The sequence below is a fragment of the Schistocerca americana genome, chromosome 5 (genome assembly GCF_021461395.2).
Source record: "Schistocerca americana isolate TAMUIC-IGC-003095 chromosome 5, iqSchAmer2.1, whole genome shotgun sequence".
NCBI lineage: Eukaryota > Metazoa > Arthropoda > Insecta > Orthoptera > Acrididae > Schistocerca > Schistocerca americana.
The window spans coordinates 472477109-472496881 of NC_060123.1; the positions used below are offsets into that span (position 1 = coordinate 472477109).

The 19773-nt window shown below is 38.1% G+C and overlaps 1 protein-coding gene across 1 annotated transcript in view; it reads left to right on the top strand.

The window, feature by feature from the left end:
- Positions 1-11957: 11957 nt before the first annotated feature.
- LOC124615546 (transmembrane 9 superfamily member 4) overlaps positions 11958-19773 on the top strand; it is a 57514-nt gene continuing 49698 nt past the window's right edge. The window contains exons 1-2 of the mRNA XM_047143519.1: positions 11958-12111; positions 13156-13390. Coding sequence (XP_046999475.1) covers positions 12109-12111; positions 13156-13390 — 238 coding nt within the window. The 5' untranslated portion in view covers positions 11958-12108. The remainder of the gene's footprint in view (positions 12112-13155; positions 13391-19773) is intronic.

Below are 19773 nucleotides of genomic sequence, written 5' to 3' on the forward strand. Positions count from 1 at the left end.
TTATTCATTATTCATATTACCATTTACTTCATACAACTATTCATAGTATAGAGTTTCTTATTTCTAGCATATCTCATCACTAAAACTAAGATGTGAGGGACCGATGACCTTTGCAGTTTGGTCCCTTTAATCTTTAAACGAACCAACCAACTAAGATGTGTAGTTCTGTCTGACAGCCTGCATCAATCGCCTCGTATTCTGAAAGAAAAAATTAGTTAAGACTGCTATCATACGATGTGTATAGTGTATTCTTGTTAGTGTTTTTAATTCTGATCCATTTACTCTTCATGACGAGGTATTCCATCTTCTTTCGTTCATTCCGAAGGTGAAATTCCCATTTCATAGTAATCCACTGTGGTTTGTTTAATTTATTTCTTTTACACATTATTGCTTTCTGAAAATGATGAATAGGCATTAATATCTTGCATTTAAATCATATACCCATTAAATAAAAACTAGTTTCTAGTGATATAATTAAGCATACAGCATAGCATGACAGAAAACGTTTTATTTCGAAAACATAGACAGTGTTGAGGTGCAAAAATGTACACAGACCATCATAATGTAGTAGCAAAAAAAAAAAAAAATGTAAAATAGTCACGATGTTGAGATATCGTAAGGCAAAATGTCAAAGTCAACTGGTGTTTGTTACATCTTAAACATTTCATAGTGCATACAAACAAAACAGGAAAACAATCATACATACATGAAAAATGGAAAATGTGCACAGTCTGATATATAACGACAAGAAATGACTTTCTTTGTGTTCAGCTTGTATGTTGTGTAGTTGATAGAGGCGAGAGTTGAAGACTTTAATGGAGAAAGAATTTGATAAAATTAATATGTCACTAGATAAAATTGCATAATTGGTCATAAAATATGTAAGTTTATCTGGAAAAATGTGCACGGTCTTATGTGTAACGACTAGAAAAGCGACCTGCTAACCTTACCTTGCCGGGCACTTGCCAAGAATAAAATACGATAATCATCAGTAAGTATTCATATATAAATATAATTGCATAAGTGGTCATATAAAAATCAGGAAATGGCATTACAGTGTGATAAATCATAAAGTATGTTCATTCAATAAAGGGTTTAATATTGGAGACATGGTGATTGCCTTTGCTTTTTCTGGTTCTCAAAGTTTCGACGTGTACTACATTAGGGTGAGGAATGCTGCGAATTCGATATGGACCTGCGTATTGAAGCCCAAATTTACTGCATCTATTCTTTCCTCTATTGGATAGATAGTGTGTACATACTAATATCTTCTGTCCAATGTGAAAGTCACGGCGTGTACAAACCTGTTTTTGCTGTCTTCTCCAGCGCTCTGCGGCACGTTTGATGTTGTTCAGCGCAATGTCAATTATTTCATGGTGTCGTAGTCGACGAGATGTAGGAAAGGATACTAATTCTTTAATTTTGTTACGTGGTTCAACATTTTTCATTATAACAGTCGGAGATAGCATAGTGGATTCATTTGGTATGGAGTTAATTACATACTGGAATGAGAGTATGTGTGTGTCCCAATCAATATGTCTATTATGGCAGTATATTCTACACAGTTTACCAATTTCTTTCATTAGACGTTCACAAGGGTTCGAAGAAGCGTGATACTTGGATATATAGATCGGAGAAGTGTTTCTAGCCCGTAACATATGTGTCCATATAGCAGATCGAAACTGTGGTCCATTGTCTGAAATTACTTTCAATACATGTCCTACATGAAATAGAAAATGTTTTATAAATGCTTTCGAAACAGATTTAGCAGTAGCTTTGCGTAATGGAGTGAAGGTAACAAATTTCGAAGTGAGCTCAACTGCGACAAAGATGTAGCAAAAACCACTATTAGTTCTAGGAATCGGACCAAAAATGTCTACAGCGGCCATGTGTCTCAATTTAACAGGTACAATGGGATGTAACGGAGGAATATGTGAAGTCGTATCTGACTTAGCTTTCTGGCAGATTTTACATGACGCTAAAACTCGTCGAATACGTTTCTCCAGGTTGGCAAAATAACAGTTCTGTCTCAGTATAAGAAAACATTTTCTGGCTCCGTAAATGTGCGTAACTTAAATGAGTATACCAAATTAATTTGTTAACAAGCTCGTCGGGAATACATAATAACCAACTGTTGCTGTCAGGGTGAGAGCGACGAAACAGAATATTATTGCGTACAGTGTAATGGTTTCTAATGGTAACATTATTCCTATCTTGCCAAAGGTGTTTAATTTCTTTCCATACGTTGTCTTTACTCTGCTCTTGTGCTATGTCTCGTAATGACGACGAAATGAAATTTTCAAATGCAACTTGTTGAATATACATGACGCTGAAATTTGCTTTGCAGAAGTTGGTTGCGATGTCTTGCTGATTGTTACTGAGAGAACGGGATAGTGTGTCTACTACAATATTTTGTGTACCGGGAATGTGAACAATTGTAAAATTAAATTCCTGTAAATAAAGTTTCCATCTGCTTAACCTGTCGTGTGTAAATTTTGCTGAAAGTAAAAACTGTATCGCTCTATGATCTGTGTAAATGGTCGTATGTCTTCCATAAAGAATATGCCGAAATCTCGTGAATGTCCATACAACACATAATGTTTCAAAAGTTCTGTGACAGAATAATTGCGTTCAGCAGGTGACAGAATGCGACTCGCAAAGGCGATGTTTTTAATTACTGTGGTACCATCGTCTCCAATTTCCTGAAAAATGTGTACGCCTAAAGCGGTGTTAGAACTGTCGGTGGCAATGGAAAAATTTCTAGTAAGATCTGGATGTGATAAAAGTGGTGCATTCAACAAAGCTTGTTTCAGATTGACAAATTCAGAATGTGCTTGGCTATCCCAGGACCAAATAGTGTTTTTACCCGTCAATTGACATAATCTAGGGGTGTCTAAAGCAGAGTAACGAATAAATTTACGAAAAAAGTTAATTAAACCCAAAAAGCTGCTTAGTTGTTTCTCCGTCGTAGGTACAGTAATGTCACGTAAAGCTTGAAGTTTTTCCGGATCAGGCACAATGCCTTCTGCTGAAATTACATGTCCAAGAAATTTTATAGAAGTTTTGCCAAAGTGCGATTTACTGAGATTAACTGTGAGTCCTAGTGCACGAAAAGTTCGTAACAGTTGTTCAAGAATCAGATTGTGTTCAGACCAGTTAGCTTCTCCAATAAGAATGTCGACTACATACGTTATGATTCTGCCTTTAAGTTCTGTCGGGAGTATAGTATTCAAACTGCGAATAAATGCTGCTGAAGAAATAGTTAAACCGAACGGTAATTTACAAAATTGATAACAGTCACCAAAACAGAGAAAAGCTGTGTACTTTCTGCAGTCACGATGAAGCTGAATTTGCCAAAATCCCGATTTCAAATCTAACGTGGAATAAACAGCAGTACCATGAAATTTCTGTAGAAGTTCTTCTAGTGTTTGAGGGCGATCTGTTTCATTAATAATAATGTCACTGATGTGGCGCGAATCAAGTACGAGACGAAGTGAACCATCCTTTTTTTAGCAATATGGAGCGGGTTTATGTACGGACTAACTGCCGGTTCAATAATTCCTTGGTCAAGCATAGCTTGCAATTCTTTCTTAACTTGTTCTCTGTGAATATACGGAATGGGATAATGTTTGGCTTTAAACGTGTCGTGCTGTTTAACTTGAAATTCATACATAAAACCGGACATAGTACCAGGGACGTTGTCAAAAACTGGAGCTTGCTGTAAAAGAATTTTGCCTAGTTGCGTGCGTTCGTCGTCTGTATTTGCACTGCTCTGTTTAACTTTATCAGAAATCATTTGTATAACGTAATAGTCGGCTTCGACTGGCGTATTATAGTTGTGTACGTACGTATCTGTGAACAATGTGGAATGACAGTCTGTGTTACGTGATGTGGAAATGACCTCAGTACGATTAATTGTTTGTTTTTCTGCAGATAAAGAGTGCTGAAATTCTAAAGCCAGTTGTACATTTTCATCCTTTAACATTAAATAGGAGTTTTGAAAGTCAATAATTGCGTCGTGTTCTACCAGAAAATTCGTACCTAAAATAACGTCTGTTGTCAATAAGGGAACAATCCAAAAATTTGAGTGAAATGTATGACCTGCAATACAAAATGATAAATGTGTCTGTAATTTTACATCTACTCCTTTATCATATACTGCTCCTTTTACTTTAGTTTTGCCTAATGGTAACGTAGGATAGGTATTCTCTTTGTTACATTCGTTGAAAGTTTCCTCATTTATAACTAACATAGGTGATCCAGAATCGATTACTGCTGAAAATTTGGATGATCCAATCTTTACTTCAATGACAGGGAGGGAAATGGTTTTTCGAATAACTGGTCTTTCCTGCAAAAGAGTGTCTCGGATGTCGTCAAAAGTAATAACATTTTCGTGAACAAGAATCTGCATGTCAAAAGTATTGCTTGCGTTGCTGGAAGATGCAACCTGTACTGTATCTAGTCAAATTCTATCTGACGTGCTGTTATTTGCGGGAGGATGCCGTGGCATTTCGACTATTTGAACTGTTCTGTTATTTTGTCCTGACGTATTACGTTCGGGATGATATCTACTGTCTGGTTCATTCATGATAATCTGTTGTTGCGGATGATTTTGCTGCTGGTAAGACCGACTGTTATTAAACGTACGCTGAAAATTGTGCTCATTACTTTTACGTCTGTCATGATAGTCATTTCTATACGGTGCATAGCGATATGAGTTGAAATGGTGTGTTTTCTGCACGTACTGATTTCCTTGTTGCTGTGCGTTACTATTTGGCGGACCCAACGCTATACGTATAGGCGGCGAAACATTAAAGCTTGGTTGACCTTGCAGACTGCATTGTTGGTTTGGTATGCTAACCGGTTGGTTTTGTTGCTGTTGTTGGGAAAAACCTCTATTGTTACCAAAATGTGGTTCCTGTTGCTGATAGTTTTGACAATACTGATAATTAAAATTTTGTCTGTTGTTAAAGTTCTGGTGGTTGTCGTTCCTGAAGCGTCTATTACCTTTGCTATTGAAATAGCGTGGCTGATCGTAATTGCTGTATGCTTGTTGGCCTTGGTTATTACATGAAAAATTTTTGTTTATGAAGGAATAATCTGATTGCTGAACTTCCAAAAGCTGTAACAGATCTCTGAATGCCGAAATATTTTCTTTCTGCTGACCCGTTAAAAGTGATACTCCTAATGATCGTGCTAATTTAGAAATACATAATTGAATAAGTGCAGATTCACTGTGTGGTTCACTTAAGTACTGGTTTTGTTGGACCATGTGTTCAAAAAATTGCGTGTCAGTGGAAAAATTTGAGTTCTCATAATTCGGTAAACTAATTAGTTGATCCTTGATTCCGCGCTATGTCGTCTTCGACCAATACGCTGACAGAAAAGCATTCTGAAATTCTTCTACCGAATAGCATTGTCTCGCGATCGGTCTCATACGAGTTGCCGGTTCGCCTTCCAAAAAACTGCAAGTAAATTCAAGTTTGTGTGTTACGGGCCAAGTCGGTGGAAAAGCAAAGCTAAAATGCTATATCCAATCCAATGGGTGAATCTGTGTTCTGTCATTTTTAAATACCTTAAATTTTCTCACGGATAGAAAGTGCTTGTAATCAAAATTATCGTCTATGTATGTCTGAACAGGTTCAGCATTGTATGATAATCTGTTTGTCTGTGACTGTTCGGAATCTAACTCACGTACTCTTTGTAAATTACCTAAATTATACTTGCTGTGTGAGTCTGACAAATGTTCGCAAAGTGGCATATGCTGTGATGTGTTAAAGGCTGAAATATTTTTCATCTCCGTCACTTCGTGCTGTAACGACGACAATTTTCTACGTCATGTATTATTGGACGAACCTATCTCACTGATCGTCTGCTGTAAATTTTGGGATTCGGGTGTTTGATTAAACGAAACTGGTGACGTATCGTCTGATTTGGTGTCATTATTACTTTCGATAACGTCAACACGACTGGCCAATTCATCATATTTTTCAGTCAGTGCTTTTACCTGATCATCGTTTTTAGTATCACAAGCATTAATTTGTTTTTGTATTTCACGTTTGGTTTTGTTCAGTTTATTAACGTCTGCTTTGATCGCATCCGGTTCCTGTATTAGTTCCAACTTTTGAAGTCTGTTGGTCACTGTCTGAAAGTCCACTGTGTGTGTGTGTCTGTCTTTGTTTTAAGATCAGAGATGTCATCATGTAATTCGGTGTTCAACTGTTTGATAGTATTAATTTCGTCTGATACTGTAGCAATATTGTTGTCTACGTATGTTTTTGCTTTTGTAAACAATTTACGCTTATCTTCCTGTCTTTGTGCAGTAATTGTTTCCATGACTTGTCGCTTTACTTTATTCTGTTCCTGTATAAATTTACGGTAACGTGTTTCACTGTTTTCTAGGTGGTGATTAAAAATTTCGTCAATTTGGCTGTTCTGTTGGTCAAATTTCGTATCTACTTTCACGTCCAGTGTGTGTGAAAGTTCTGCTGACATTAATTTAAACTCGTCGCGTAGCTGTTTTGCGTTTTCAGAGCATTGTTTAGCGACTGCACTAATTTCGTCTCTAAGTATTTTAGTTGTGGCTGCATGTGTATTACTTAATTCTTGTGCCACAGATCTAATTTCTTCACTACTGTTCCTTGCACAAGGCGTAATTTCCTCAGGTAACTGTTCTTTAGTATCATGACATTGCACCGCAATGGCTGTAATCGGTTCACTAAGCTGTTTGGAATTGTTATCTACTTTTTCATTAAGTTGCTTAAAGTTGTTGTCTTGTCTTTCATTAATTTGTTGTTTGAGATTTTCATTAAGTTGTTTGTTCGATTCATTGAGTCGTTTGTAATTGTCGTCTTGTTCTTTCTTCGACTGTTTGAAATTGTTGTCTATATTTTCATTAAGTTGTAGCAATACTGCCATAACTTGATCCCAGCCAAAATTAGCGACTCTATTTTCTATGCTGTGTGTTGGTGTATCTGCATTTGTCACGTTTTCTGTAATCATTTGGTCATTCTGTAATTCTTGAAAAGGTTTGCCAATTGAATGTGCACTATTGGTCAGTACACCGGAATCAAATAAATCTGACATTTTCTGAGTACATTGTTCACCTTCTTTAGAAACAATTATCTGTTCGCTACGTGAATTTTGCAAATTAGGTGTGTCAAACTGAGCAGCATTCATTGTATCGGAACGTGCCACGTCATCAATTGTTGCATTTACTCTGGACATAATTGAATTTGTTTGCTCATCATTAGAATTAAAATCATTACTAGTGATCGGTACGCATTGATTGTCTCTACATGGAGTACTAACATTAAGACACCGAGTGCCGCAAGTATTATCGGTCAAATTGTTCGAGTCGGCTATTTCACTCATTGCACATCGCGATGTACTGTTAAGAGTTTTTCGCGGCACTTTTCACAAATCAAAATTGAGCACAAAAATGAAACAAAGGCAAAGCAAAAATGGAACAAACACAATTACAACAAAGAGCAATAAATTGCCGATGATCTGTGAAAGAAAGCGTGACAAATTAGTAAATGCGTTGTGCCAGATGCAAACTACATTTAAGTAAATAAGAGCAGATATATGACTACTTCTCAGAGATTCACAAAGAAATACGATCCTGGCCGGTTGTCGCCAAGTGTAACCTCCCCACAAAATTTAATAAATAATAATAATAATACGATTCTATTTTTTGCGTAACCTCAGAACAAAATTGGTTCCCATTTATAACCTCCCTACAGAAATTCATTCACATTTAACCTCCACACAAAATTTGTTTCCCATTTAATGTACCCACAAAATTCTTTTCTCATCTAATGTAAGCTCGAAACAGAAAAATTCCTAAACCTCGTAATAAAAAAATAAATTCAGTAACCTGGTAAATTTTGGACGACAGCAGTGCTGCGTCATGGCCCTATAAGATCATTCTGAATAAAAAACAAAAATTCTTACCTTAATAAAGTCTGCAACTATCTGCTCTTACAATAGCTTTTTGCGGCACAGCTCTGTGCATTGCTGGCCTATAGATTTGTCATTTATGAAAGGAAGCAACTGATTTTTCTTTTGCAACAATCGGAATGATCATGGATTGGAGAAATTAGTAAATTCTTTAAATTGAAATGAATGCTTGTTAGAAATTACTTTATATGACAAAGATTATTATTAGGACATTTTTAAAGGATTTACATGGGAGTTCACATAACATTACTAGATATGCGCGAGGCTGCTTTTACCTTATACTATAATGCTCAGGCTCCGCCATCGCTGCACCACGACCGGCCCAGCCAACACGATACACCAGACTGCTCGCTAGCAACAACTTACTGCTACACAGTTCCTACTGCATACAACACTGCTCTTTGCTCTAAGATTCTCTTATAGCTTACATATCGCAGGCAGCGCATACCTCTTACAACTTTGCACAGGATAGAGTAGCTGGAGAGCTGCATCAAACCAGTCTCTGCACTGAAGACCACAACAACAACAACAAAAGCAACAACAGGATAGGATAGAGGGCTTGTCTGCTTGAGTTTTGTCTCTAATAATATGTACTGATGCTCCTGAATCTAATCTCCATTCTGGTTCTATATTACTCATTACTCCAAAAGAGTAATAAATGGAGAGTGCCTTAGGTTGATCAGCATTTCTCCTCTCTGGACTATTTGCGTCATAGCTTTTTTCCTTCGTAGTTGGCCTTTGGTGGCAGTGGGATACGACGTGACTCATCTTCTGACAGTTTTAGCTCTTGACTGGTTTTTCCTTTTTCTTCTTGAAATAAGTGCTGTAGCTGTTTCCTTCTCTGAAGTTAAGACACGCTGACGTATTTTTCACGTCCTGGAGGATCTTCACTTTTATGGTGTCCCTCGTAACTGGTATGCCTACACTTTCTAAGCCTATAATCATGTGTGCATATTTTTCGGGCAGCCCTGCTAACAATAATGTGAATACCCGTTCATCGGCAATCTCGAACCCAATGTTCCTTAATCGATTCGATGTGGATGTTATCTTGTTGAGATACTCGTCCACATTCTCGCAGTTATCCAGTCAAGATGTGACTTCTGGTAAAGGAAGACATGGAATTCGGTGGGCGCAAGGTCCGGGCTGTATGGCAGATGGTCCAATACATCCCATTTGAATTGTTTGAGTAGTGGTATGGTTACGAGCGCTGTGTGAGGCCGAACGTTGTCATGAAGCAAGTGGACTCCACTTGTCAGCATTCCCCTGCGTTTGTTTTGAAGACGTTTCAAAGTCTGGCAATATGCAGCAGCATTAATTGTCGTTCCAGGAGGCATAAATTCCAACAGAAGACTGCCTTGTCTGTCCCAAAAAACAAAAGCCATGATTTTCTTCGCTCAAATCGACACTTTGCATTTCTTGGCTTTTGGTGAATTCGAATGGCGCAATTGCATTGATTGTTCTTGGATTCAGGTGTGTGGTGATAAACCCACGTCTTGTCACCTGTCACAATGTGATCAAGGAACTCAACACCTGCTTCAGCATAGCGTGTGAGGAAGTCGAGTGCAAAGCTCATCCTTTTCTTTTTGTGTTCTTCCGTTAACAGTTTTGGAACGCAGCCGCACACAATTTCCTGTACCCTAACTTGACAGTCACAACGTCATAAAGAGTTGTCATTGACACGTTCGGTATGATCTGAAGCAATTCTTTCAATGTGAGACGTCTATTCGCGCAAATTGCTTCCTCCGTTCTCCGAAGAAGGGTATCAGAGATCACAGATGGCTGACCTGTTCTTTGTTCGTCATGAACTTCGGTCCTATCTTCAGAGAAATGACGACACCATTTCGTTACATTTTGTCGATTCATAATGTTCCCATAAACCGAAATAATTTCTTTGTGAATATCCGCTGGTCGCTGACCTTTTGTATGAAGAAAACGTATGACGCAGCGCACTTCGCATTTATCGGGATTCTGAATCGGCGCAGCCATTTTAAACACGACCTACTCCAAACGGAAGCAACGTTCAACTGCCGAACGACCGCGAGGAGAAAGCTAACGGTTCAAGGTTAACACCAGTGTTGCCAACTTGCTCTCCAAAACTCTTCTGTTGCTCTGGCGTACAGTGTATCTTTACTTTCCGAAATACCCTCGTATATATAGTTCACTAGATCAATCAATAACACCACTTTTGATCTCGCGTTCCGGTCCTTACCTGCGTAATTTTACCCAGTGGACTTCAGTGTACCATTCACTAATCCAGTAAATCATCCAAGCATAAGTATGGTTCCACAGCAAATTGCCATATAGTGTAGTTCTTGCGACCTACAAGTCTCTCTATCTGCAGTATTTGTGTCACACTCATTTTCACAATTACTTTTAGTGTTTGTAAAGACAGTATTAAACTACGCTCGTTCCGATAGCTGTCACTACGCACTTCCAGGACTGTTTCGACGACATTTCCTTCTATATGTCAGAATACTCCATGCAGCGCATTCACTGGTGGTAATTCTGAATACGGAAAATGCATTAATAACGCAAGCAATATTTTAAAATCCATTACATAGAACAACGCATTTACAATCGGTAGTTGAGCTAACTTTGCCACATACACTTTCACATACGAAATTACTGTTCATATATCCTTAACAAAACTGATGCTGGCTATATTGGCGACATGCTGAGCACACCCTGTTCACCCCATAGATATTCCTACTATACACAAAGCAAAGAAAAGATTCGCATTCTGGGCCACGTAGGTCAATGGGGATCGACCGACTGCCACGTCATATTCTGCCAGTGGCGTCATTTGGATGCAATATGGAGGGGTGTGGCGCCAACACACCACTGTACCAGACGTTACCGACTATTCTCACTATGGAGCCGCTGGTTCTCACTCCAATAGCTCTGAATTAGAGCCTCGAGGCTGAGTATACCTCATTCCAGTCCTGCAACTAAGGAAAAATTCCTCTCATTGCAGGAAATAGAACCTGGATCCTCCACACAGCTGCTAGACATGCTAACCACTAAGTTATGGAGGCGAACTGTTTCAACCATATGACCGACTGCTACTATGTTATTTCAGTTAATGTAGTGTCTTCTATTTCATCCTAATGTAAATGATACAGGAATTGTCATGTGTGGAGAGAAAGGAAGAGGTAGGTAGATAGACAGATAGCCAGATAGATAGAAAGAGAGAGACGGAGAGAGAGAGAGTTTACAATTTGTAGCTAGAAATATTTATCAAATTTAAAAAAAAATCAATATGCCTCTCCAGTCCACATACAATACTCCGCCTTTTACACTATATTGTGCTAACATCAATGTAACTCGAACATAGACAAATATAATATGAGCAAAATGTGTATGTATTAGAACTTAATAAGTTCATCCCGAATTTCACAGGCACTACGCATTTCACAATTCTGGCACAAGGAAATTTCATCCGTCTTGAAATTTGGTTGGTAGCGTTTTATCCGATTTTTTTTCGAAAGTTATACTGCTATTGTCGTAAACAATGCAACTTAAATAATAAACATCAATTAACTGTTAGAAATTGCTATAGATCCTTGTACCACGACGTGAAAATGACAACTCGAAAGAATGTGATCAAAAACATATTTCATTCATTATAAAATTGGTCTCTTTCATACAAAATTGAAACAATGTAACCTGGACGGAACTGATAAACAGATGTAACTACACTGGCTTAAGTAAAAACACTATGGGTCATCATGCAATTCAGATATGAAAAAGAATTTAAAAAAATCTCACAACTGTGATACTGCGTTGTCTATGAAGTTAATTTTTAACTATGAACTAAAATAAAATGTCGTGTCAGTTCCTGAAGAATAATTTATATAGTCACTCTGTGATATACCCTGCCTTGTATGATTTAGTAGACCTAATTACAACAAATAAGTTATAAATATTCTAACCTTTTTTGTGATGTTTTTAACTATTTATCGATTGCAATATATCGCTTATACAAACGTCAGTGATGGGAGTCGGTGTATGTATATCTCTTCCAAGCTATTCGCCTGTGTGTATACGAAATATACATGCGAACGTAATCAGTGTTTTGGTCATGAGGTTGTAGCAGTAGTTTTATGACACGGTGGCAATTAAAGTTGGTGTGAATATTTGTTAATTATGGTTAGTGGATCTCGTATGTTCTACTGTCGTAATGATACAGATTAGCTGCAGCGTTACCTTATGGAAGTTGTTATCCGAATTCTACGATATTTGCTTGTTCCACTGTGATATTTTCATTTCACTAGACAGGGAACCGGTGGATACGTAGCCATGTACTCAGCTTATCCTATGACTGGTTAAATCATATTTGTCAACATAGTGATAGTTTGTTGGAGCAAGTGTGAGATATCAATGACAGGACGTTACCGCATAGCATACCGTTTACTAAAATGTGAGAGATTCAACCAATAGAAGTTTTAAAGATGGATAATTTGGCATTTTACTTGAGTATATATGTTAGGTGCCGTGAAAGCCGGCAACCCTTTGTCGTGCCTTAGCATGTTTGCTTACAGCTCTTCTCACCGTTTTATGAAAGTTATACGATGCCTTACTCGTGTTTTTCTTTTTTTTCAGAATTTGTACACTTAAGTAGTCAACAGATTCCTTGACGGGATACAGTATTTCATGCAATAGTTTTTCTCGTAGTACGGCGTGAAAGACGTAATTTTGATTTGTTCTTCTTTGTTGTAAACTTCACGTATTATCGTTGAGGTTAAGAAAGTATTCGTAATTAATTCGCGTTAGTTGGAATTTTTTGTAGGGGCATTTACGAAGTTCCATGTGCTTGACATGTGGCATTTTTCTCGATAACTGTTCCCCCCTGCCTCACCCCTCACTGCAGAGACAACCTGGCCGTGTAGAAATAAACTTTTTTTTAAAATAAAATTCTGTAGAAGCGAGCAAAGGTCGTTCATAAAGCTCATTGTTGTATTACACTATTTTTATCCTATTCCTCTTGACACTTGCGTATTTCATATATTGTTTTTGCTTCTTATGGTGGCTGTTACAAAAAGTGTAATTACTGTAAAGTGGTAATAAATAAATAAATTAGTATGACAGTGTTTTGGTCATGGGCTTGGCCTTTATTGCTATTTGTTTTTTGGTTGTATTTATAGTTCATCTTGGCTTTTGTTGCTTTGTGTTTATGTTGATTCATTTCTCTAGTTACAGGTAATGGTGAGAAGTTATCTGACATTGGTTTCGGTACTAGTGTGCTGTCATGTTGGAGAAGCATTTTACATACCAGGTGTTGCACCTGTGGAATTCAAGAAGGGATCTCGGATAGATGTTAAGGCAGTGAAAATGACCAGTACTCACACACAGTTACCATATGAATATTATTCTTTGGATTTTTGTCGCCCAAAGAATGGGACCATTGTATACAAATCAGAAAATTTAGGTAATCCACTTTAATTTATAAATTGTTTTGCAGGACTTTTAGAGCAATATGTTTCTTCTGCAGTTACTTTGTTGTGTAAATCTTGTACTTAAGGTGTCAGTAATCTTTTGTAAGTCTCTCTGCCTGCCTTCTTGTAATTTATAATTCTTAAGTTTCCTTTACTTTGATTGAAATTTTGTATGTGTGTATCACATAGCTCCTGCTATGCTCTTAAATGCAGGTAGCCTAATACTTGCACTGGGAGCAACCTGGTTTTCCAATATGTTGACTTTATTTTTTCATGTACTGCAATGCTGATAAATTAGTTTTATAGTTCATTAGACAGAACCAAAAGTCAGTATAATCGGCACTTATTGCAAAGTATGGTAAGAAAATATCAACATTAAAATGGCTGTGCAAAGTATAGGATTAAAGATAGAGTGAAAAGGAAGCAAAAGGAAACCTACAAACCCACAGGGGAGGTGGGGCGACAAGACTGAAAAAAAAGGCTAACAAATACCAGTGATTATTGCTGGTATTTGTTTTATGAGCCTATGTGGAATCTGTGGATTCAGGAAGGCTATGCTCAATGTCATGCATCATTTCAAGTGCCCCAAGGGGCTGCCACCTAAAAGGACAGTCACATGGTTCACTCAGCTATACAGGATCATAAAGCCATGTCACATACCTCGAATCAGGAAATGGGTTTGTTTGCAGCAAGGCAAATATCCACATAGACATCACCACATTATTGGAAGCACCACATACTGTTAGTACAGTGTCCGTTTTATAGCTTCTGTTGATGTGGCAGTGGAATGTGGTGGGCCAACAGGGGTTTCCCACTGGCAACACTGACACTGGGGTAGCATCACATTATCTTTACAGGTGAGCACTGGCTGTGCATACAGCATCACAAAAACTGTGAAGAAAGCATAGTGCCCCTGTAACTAAAATATAAAAGTTAAAAATAAACACATACAAGTAGACCAGTACACTTTCTCTGTTGCAGTTCCACAAAATTCTGTTAGCTGAGAGTTATGAAGAAAACTCTGTGATAACTAGTTTACATTATCTCCACAAGGACTTAATGAGTTAGTGATGTGGCTAACACCCTCAACTGGCATAGGAAAATGCTGGGTTCAATCTCGGGTTGGCCATCCAGATAATGGTTTTCAAAGGTCATCCAATTCACTCCATGCAAATGCTGGGATCGTTTCTTAAAAGAGCCGTCGCCACTTCCTTTCCTCTCCAATAATATGAAATCAGAGCCAAGCTTTGTCTTTAACAGTCTTAACTGTGGACAGGACATAAAACGCTAACCTTTCTTCTTGTTGTGTCTCGATGTTAGAAGAACAGATCCAAGCAAGTCATTTTTGTGAACAATGGTGAGCAGCCAGCCGATACTGCACGCCAACACTGTAGCGCAGTCTGTAGGAGTGGACACTTCCAGCTGCCTTGTGGCACACGATATTGATCATTTGCAACATTTAAAAAAATACTGGCAGTCCGTCATAGCAGCTTCTTTAAATTCATTCATCCTGTTGGCAGGAGGGGGGGGGGGGGGGGGGAGACAAGATAGGTTTTGGCATTACAGGATGGAACATTCCCTTGTGAGTAGTATAGGATACCGAGAGGGTATTTTAACACTTATTTCATTCTTTAATCATTGGCTTGATGACTGGCAAGTGAAAGCCCTAAGGCTCCTGATAATTTTTGTCTTGTCCTTGACTCTTGACCAGCATTCACTGCCACACTGCCTGCAGCCCATCAATCGGGAACTGCTGATCTACAATACAATCACCTCTTCTTACAACAACTGATATTTGGTCTACAAATATTACATTTCTGAACTGTTAAGGGTGGTGGTTGAGCCCTGTCATTGTGTCCTACATGTCATTATTTTTCAGCAAGATGATATGGGATTTTGTCACCCATGCTTTCCTGAACAGCATTGACGAACAGAGTATTCGACTTTTGCCTCGGCCAACAGTTCTCCAGATCTCTCGCCCAGTGAAAGCATCTGGTAAAGGATTATCAAGATACTGGTGCACCAGCACTCACTACCCATTGTAATCAATCACATGGGGTGCAGAGTTGCGGCAGCAATGTCGTTCCTCTATTGGCCACCTAAACTCGGTTCAGTTCAATGTCCCGTCAGATTAGGGCCATTGTTGCTGCTTGAGGTGTCAGTTCTGTGTGCTGAATTTTGCAGGATGTACATCCCCAAATTCCGTACAAATTTAGTTGTGCACTTTTTATATTACACTGCATACCCACAGTACGTAAAATTTATTGTTTTACTGTCCTCCATGAAGTTGCATTTTCAGTAGTAGTGTAGGTGTTGTTAGTGGGACTGATTTCAATAGAAATTGGGATGTGGTGTATAGATGGCACCAAAGCAGAAGAATATGAATTTGTAGTGCCTCATCTTTCAAGCTGTAACCATCATGTTTCCGTAGGGCTATAAGCATATTTTCTGTTGTCCTCTGCTCAGAGACTAGTTGGAGAACCTGCACCAAAGACTGATTAAAGATTCTCTCATTCTCTAAAAACCCAAAGGGAGTTGCGGAAAGCAGGTAACATGATGATAGTATTCAGTGATCACCATATTGGAAATAAAAAATGGGGGGGGGGGGGCAGGAGAGAATATCTTGGAATTTCAGAAATTTAACCAGTTACCCAAAACACACAAATAATTAGATAAATGGAAAATATGTATTTAATTTGTGTTGCAGTCCATTGGCATATATAAAGCAACATTTCCTAGTGCACATTGCCAGTGTACTGTATTGATGATTAGTTGTGTAGAAATACACATACATTTAAGTATATATAAAGCAGTCAGTTTAAATATATGACCTTTATAATGTTTTTTTTTTGTTCTTGTCCTTGTAACATTTCATCCCTAAGATAATTTTTTCTTCGCTTTACACTCCAAAGACAGAGATTTCCACTGGCTAATAGAAAATAATGTATTTTATAATTCACAACAAGAAAATAAAATACAAAGATTAGTTTAAAAAGTTTTAATTGCTTTATCTGAAAAATATTACTCAAAGCAGAGTTTGAGTGCCTTGCAGCAAACACAAAACATGGGAAGAAACAGCAGCTATTCAAATGTGTGAGACAATCAACTGGAGGAAAATTCTCAGAGTTCTGGTGGTTGTCAACCATCCATAAACTGTCTGCAGCTGTAGCTTGGACAGCTCACTGTTGTCACAAACAAGTGGGTGGAGTCAGTGATACTGCCCAAACATCAGTTTTGCTGTATGTATTTGCATGATAGTTTCAGACTGTCACTTTAGCAGTCCTTTGTGGTTGATTCTTTATCCGTTGTCAAGTTGTCCAAAAAAACAGCAGTCATTAAGATGCTTGGAAGAAGTGGGATTTACATCCCCGTTGAATCAAACTTTTGTTTAGATTATTCTGTGTTTTCCTTATGTTGAACCTACAGTCACTCATCAAGCCACTTCATGGTGTGTGTGATGAAGGTTGCTTTGTGCACCTCTGTCACTTTCTCTCCTATTATAGTCGTGAATGGTTTTCAGGAAGAATGATTGTTGGTAAACCTCTGTGAGCTTGAATCTCTCTGATTTAACGTTCATGGTCTTTTCTTGAGATATACGTAGAGGGAAGTAATATATTGGCTGATTTGTTTAGTAATTTTAACAGGAAACTACACCGTGAAGCAGGACACCTCTTTTACACCCTCTATCATTGTGCTTTCAGTGATGGGGAATACTTCAAACCTATTTTTGAGGCATAAAGGGCAGCCATGTGGCAAATACCCACCTCTGCCTTCCACCCAGAGATTTGCGACCCCTCTGCTGTTGGCCACTCACTGTCAGGAGAGTGTTGACCAGCCAGTATGAGAAAATGGAAAGTCAGTCTGGTATTGGAAGTGTTTTGTATAAATGGAAACTACTGCTATGCATAGTGCTTCTGGTGGTTGTAATGGTGGTGGTTCCTTCACCCTGTGTCCTGCTGTTAAATTAGTGCACTTAGAATCAGTAATGAATAGTGCCTGGATTTTAATGATAAGTCATAGTCTTTTTCTTGAATGTTACAGTGAATTTTGCAACAGTTTCTGCATGAATCCAGGAATTGTAGGCCTAGTGTAGAAAGAAGTTCTTTTTATTGTGCATATGAAGTCATATTTTGGCCAAAATTATATGCGTTTTGCAGTGGTCCAGGTGATATTGTCACAAATTAACACAAACACAATTACGATAAAGCTTTATGTATCAGAACTTTAGTACAAAAGCAGCGTAACAGACTAGTTAGTTTGCTGAACTTAAGACATTTTTACGGGTGTTGACAGAACGATCTCAGCTCTAACAAAAGTGCCTTCTGACATAATAAACATCGCACATGTGGTCATACTATTCCGTTTGAATATAAGCTCCCTCTGGTTCAACTTGCCAAAAGTAAAGTTCTCCAATAGCATGAAGTTGCAAGATTTTGTTCACGATTTTGGAGAGTTTTTCAGCACTAACCAAATGGGGAAACATTATTTTGTAATCTGTGTGAAGTTAAGGTTAGGGCAGAAAAGCACTTTATGTGCAACAACACTAATATTACCAACCACAGCAGCTGTGTGAAGAGAAGTTCTGGAAATGACAGCAGACAATTGCTATATTTGATTGGACAGGTCGAACTTCAACTGTGAAATTATTCTTCAAGGACTTGTGTGAGATGATGGTGTCTTGTTACATCTCATTGGAGAAGCTGAAGAATCTACACTTCAGCCAGTTCTTCGAGAAGAGCACAACAGATAAAGTTCCAGGTGAATCTACACTGAGAAATAACTGTTTACCTGTTTGGTATGATGAGGAGCTCAACAAATATAAACTAATGTTACTGACCACAAGGTTTGGATGTCCATAGTTGAAACAACTGATGTGAATGGGTTTTATGTTGCAAATGTTGTTCGTGGTGTTTTAAAAGTTGGCAGACCTGGAGCAATGTTCCTCCTAATGTGTGAAGATCTTGAGAGAGTTGCCATTTTGTTTGACAACTCTATGAAGCTGCTGTGGCCAGCTGTTGTGAAAAGAATCAGTGTTTTGCTGCTACTAAGAGATGGCTAAAGCAGCAAAGGGGCTTCAGAGTCTCTACCCCAGTTTGATTTTTCATTGCACATGCGTGCAAAATTGCAGATGATGTGTGGTCAGATTACTGTGATGTGGACAGATTAATTTCCTGTGGCAAGAAAATCTAAGAGAATGCTCCACTACATGTGCAGAAATGAAAGGAGAAGTACCTTCACTGTCCTTCCCCCCTCAGCCTGTTCTTAGATTATGGGCCTCTTGGCTTAATGCAACTGAGTATTACTGCATCAGCTACACCAAAATAAAGATAACCATTTGTGAAATTGATAGCGATGAATTGGGTACTATCAAAACTGTGAAAGCACCCTTTACAGATACTTGTATGAAAACTTGGCATACATCAATGCCAACTTTTCAGTATTATCAAAAGCCACTGCAAAACTGGAAGCCACTGGTACTCAATTGTGTGACACCCTGGTTGTTGTGCAACATGTGTAGAATGAGCTGGGTTGAGCTCTTGGTCATGGGGCTCAGAAAGTGAGCGACAAATTGCAAAATGTTCACCAGTGGGATCCTGGATACTGTGTGCAGTATTAGTGACAGACCTTCTGGAAAAGCCACTACTTGAAGGCAGTGAATCAAAGCAAGCCTGCAGTGATCTCACCACCTTCAGATACACTCCTGTGATGTGGAGAGGAGCTTTTCTAAATAAAAAGCTATCCTCTGCATCAACTGTAGATCTTTGAAAATAAAAAATTTGGAAATGCGCAATGTGATCCAGTGCAACTTTGCAGAAAGTAAAGATGGGCACAATGTCGTAACGATTTTGAAATATTTTCAAACAGGTGATGTGCAGCAGTAAAAAGGTGGTCTTATTGTGTGGATAGGTGTTATTGTTTTCACTGTACTTCGTGTTTTTTGAGACACATGCAGATATTTCAAAAATAAATTGCAGTTTCAAACACTGCAAAAAGTAAGTACTATACTAACAATTAGTTCACAAGTAAATTTTGTATTATATGAGATATAAAAAATTCAACAAGAATGTTTTTAAATAAACTTACATTGTCATATTTTATTTGTAACGTTATATTTGTACAAATTTTAGGTTATAGATGCTTGCATATTTTGCTATTTTTTTTTTTTTTTTCAGTCATTAAAATCTGGGTCCTAGTAATGAATGTATGGGACTTCGGGGTTACATTTAGCTCTTGTCTACAGTAGTGGGCCTGTAAATGAGCGCATGCAGTGCTGAACCCAATTTTATGTCAAAATTGACTGCTTTTGTAGTGCCAAAAGTGCCACTGTGTGTGAGAATGTAGTATACCAACTTTCTTTAATTATTATTAAATAAAT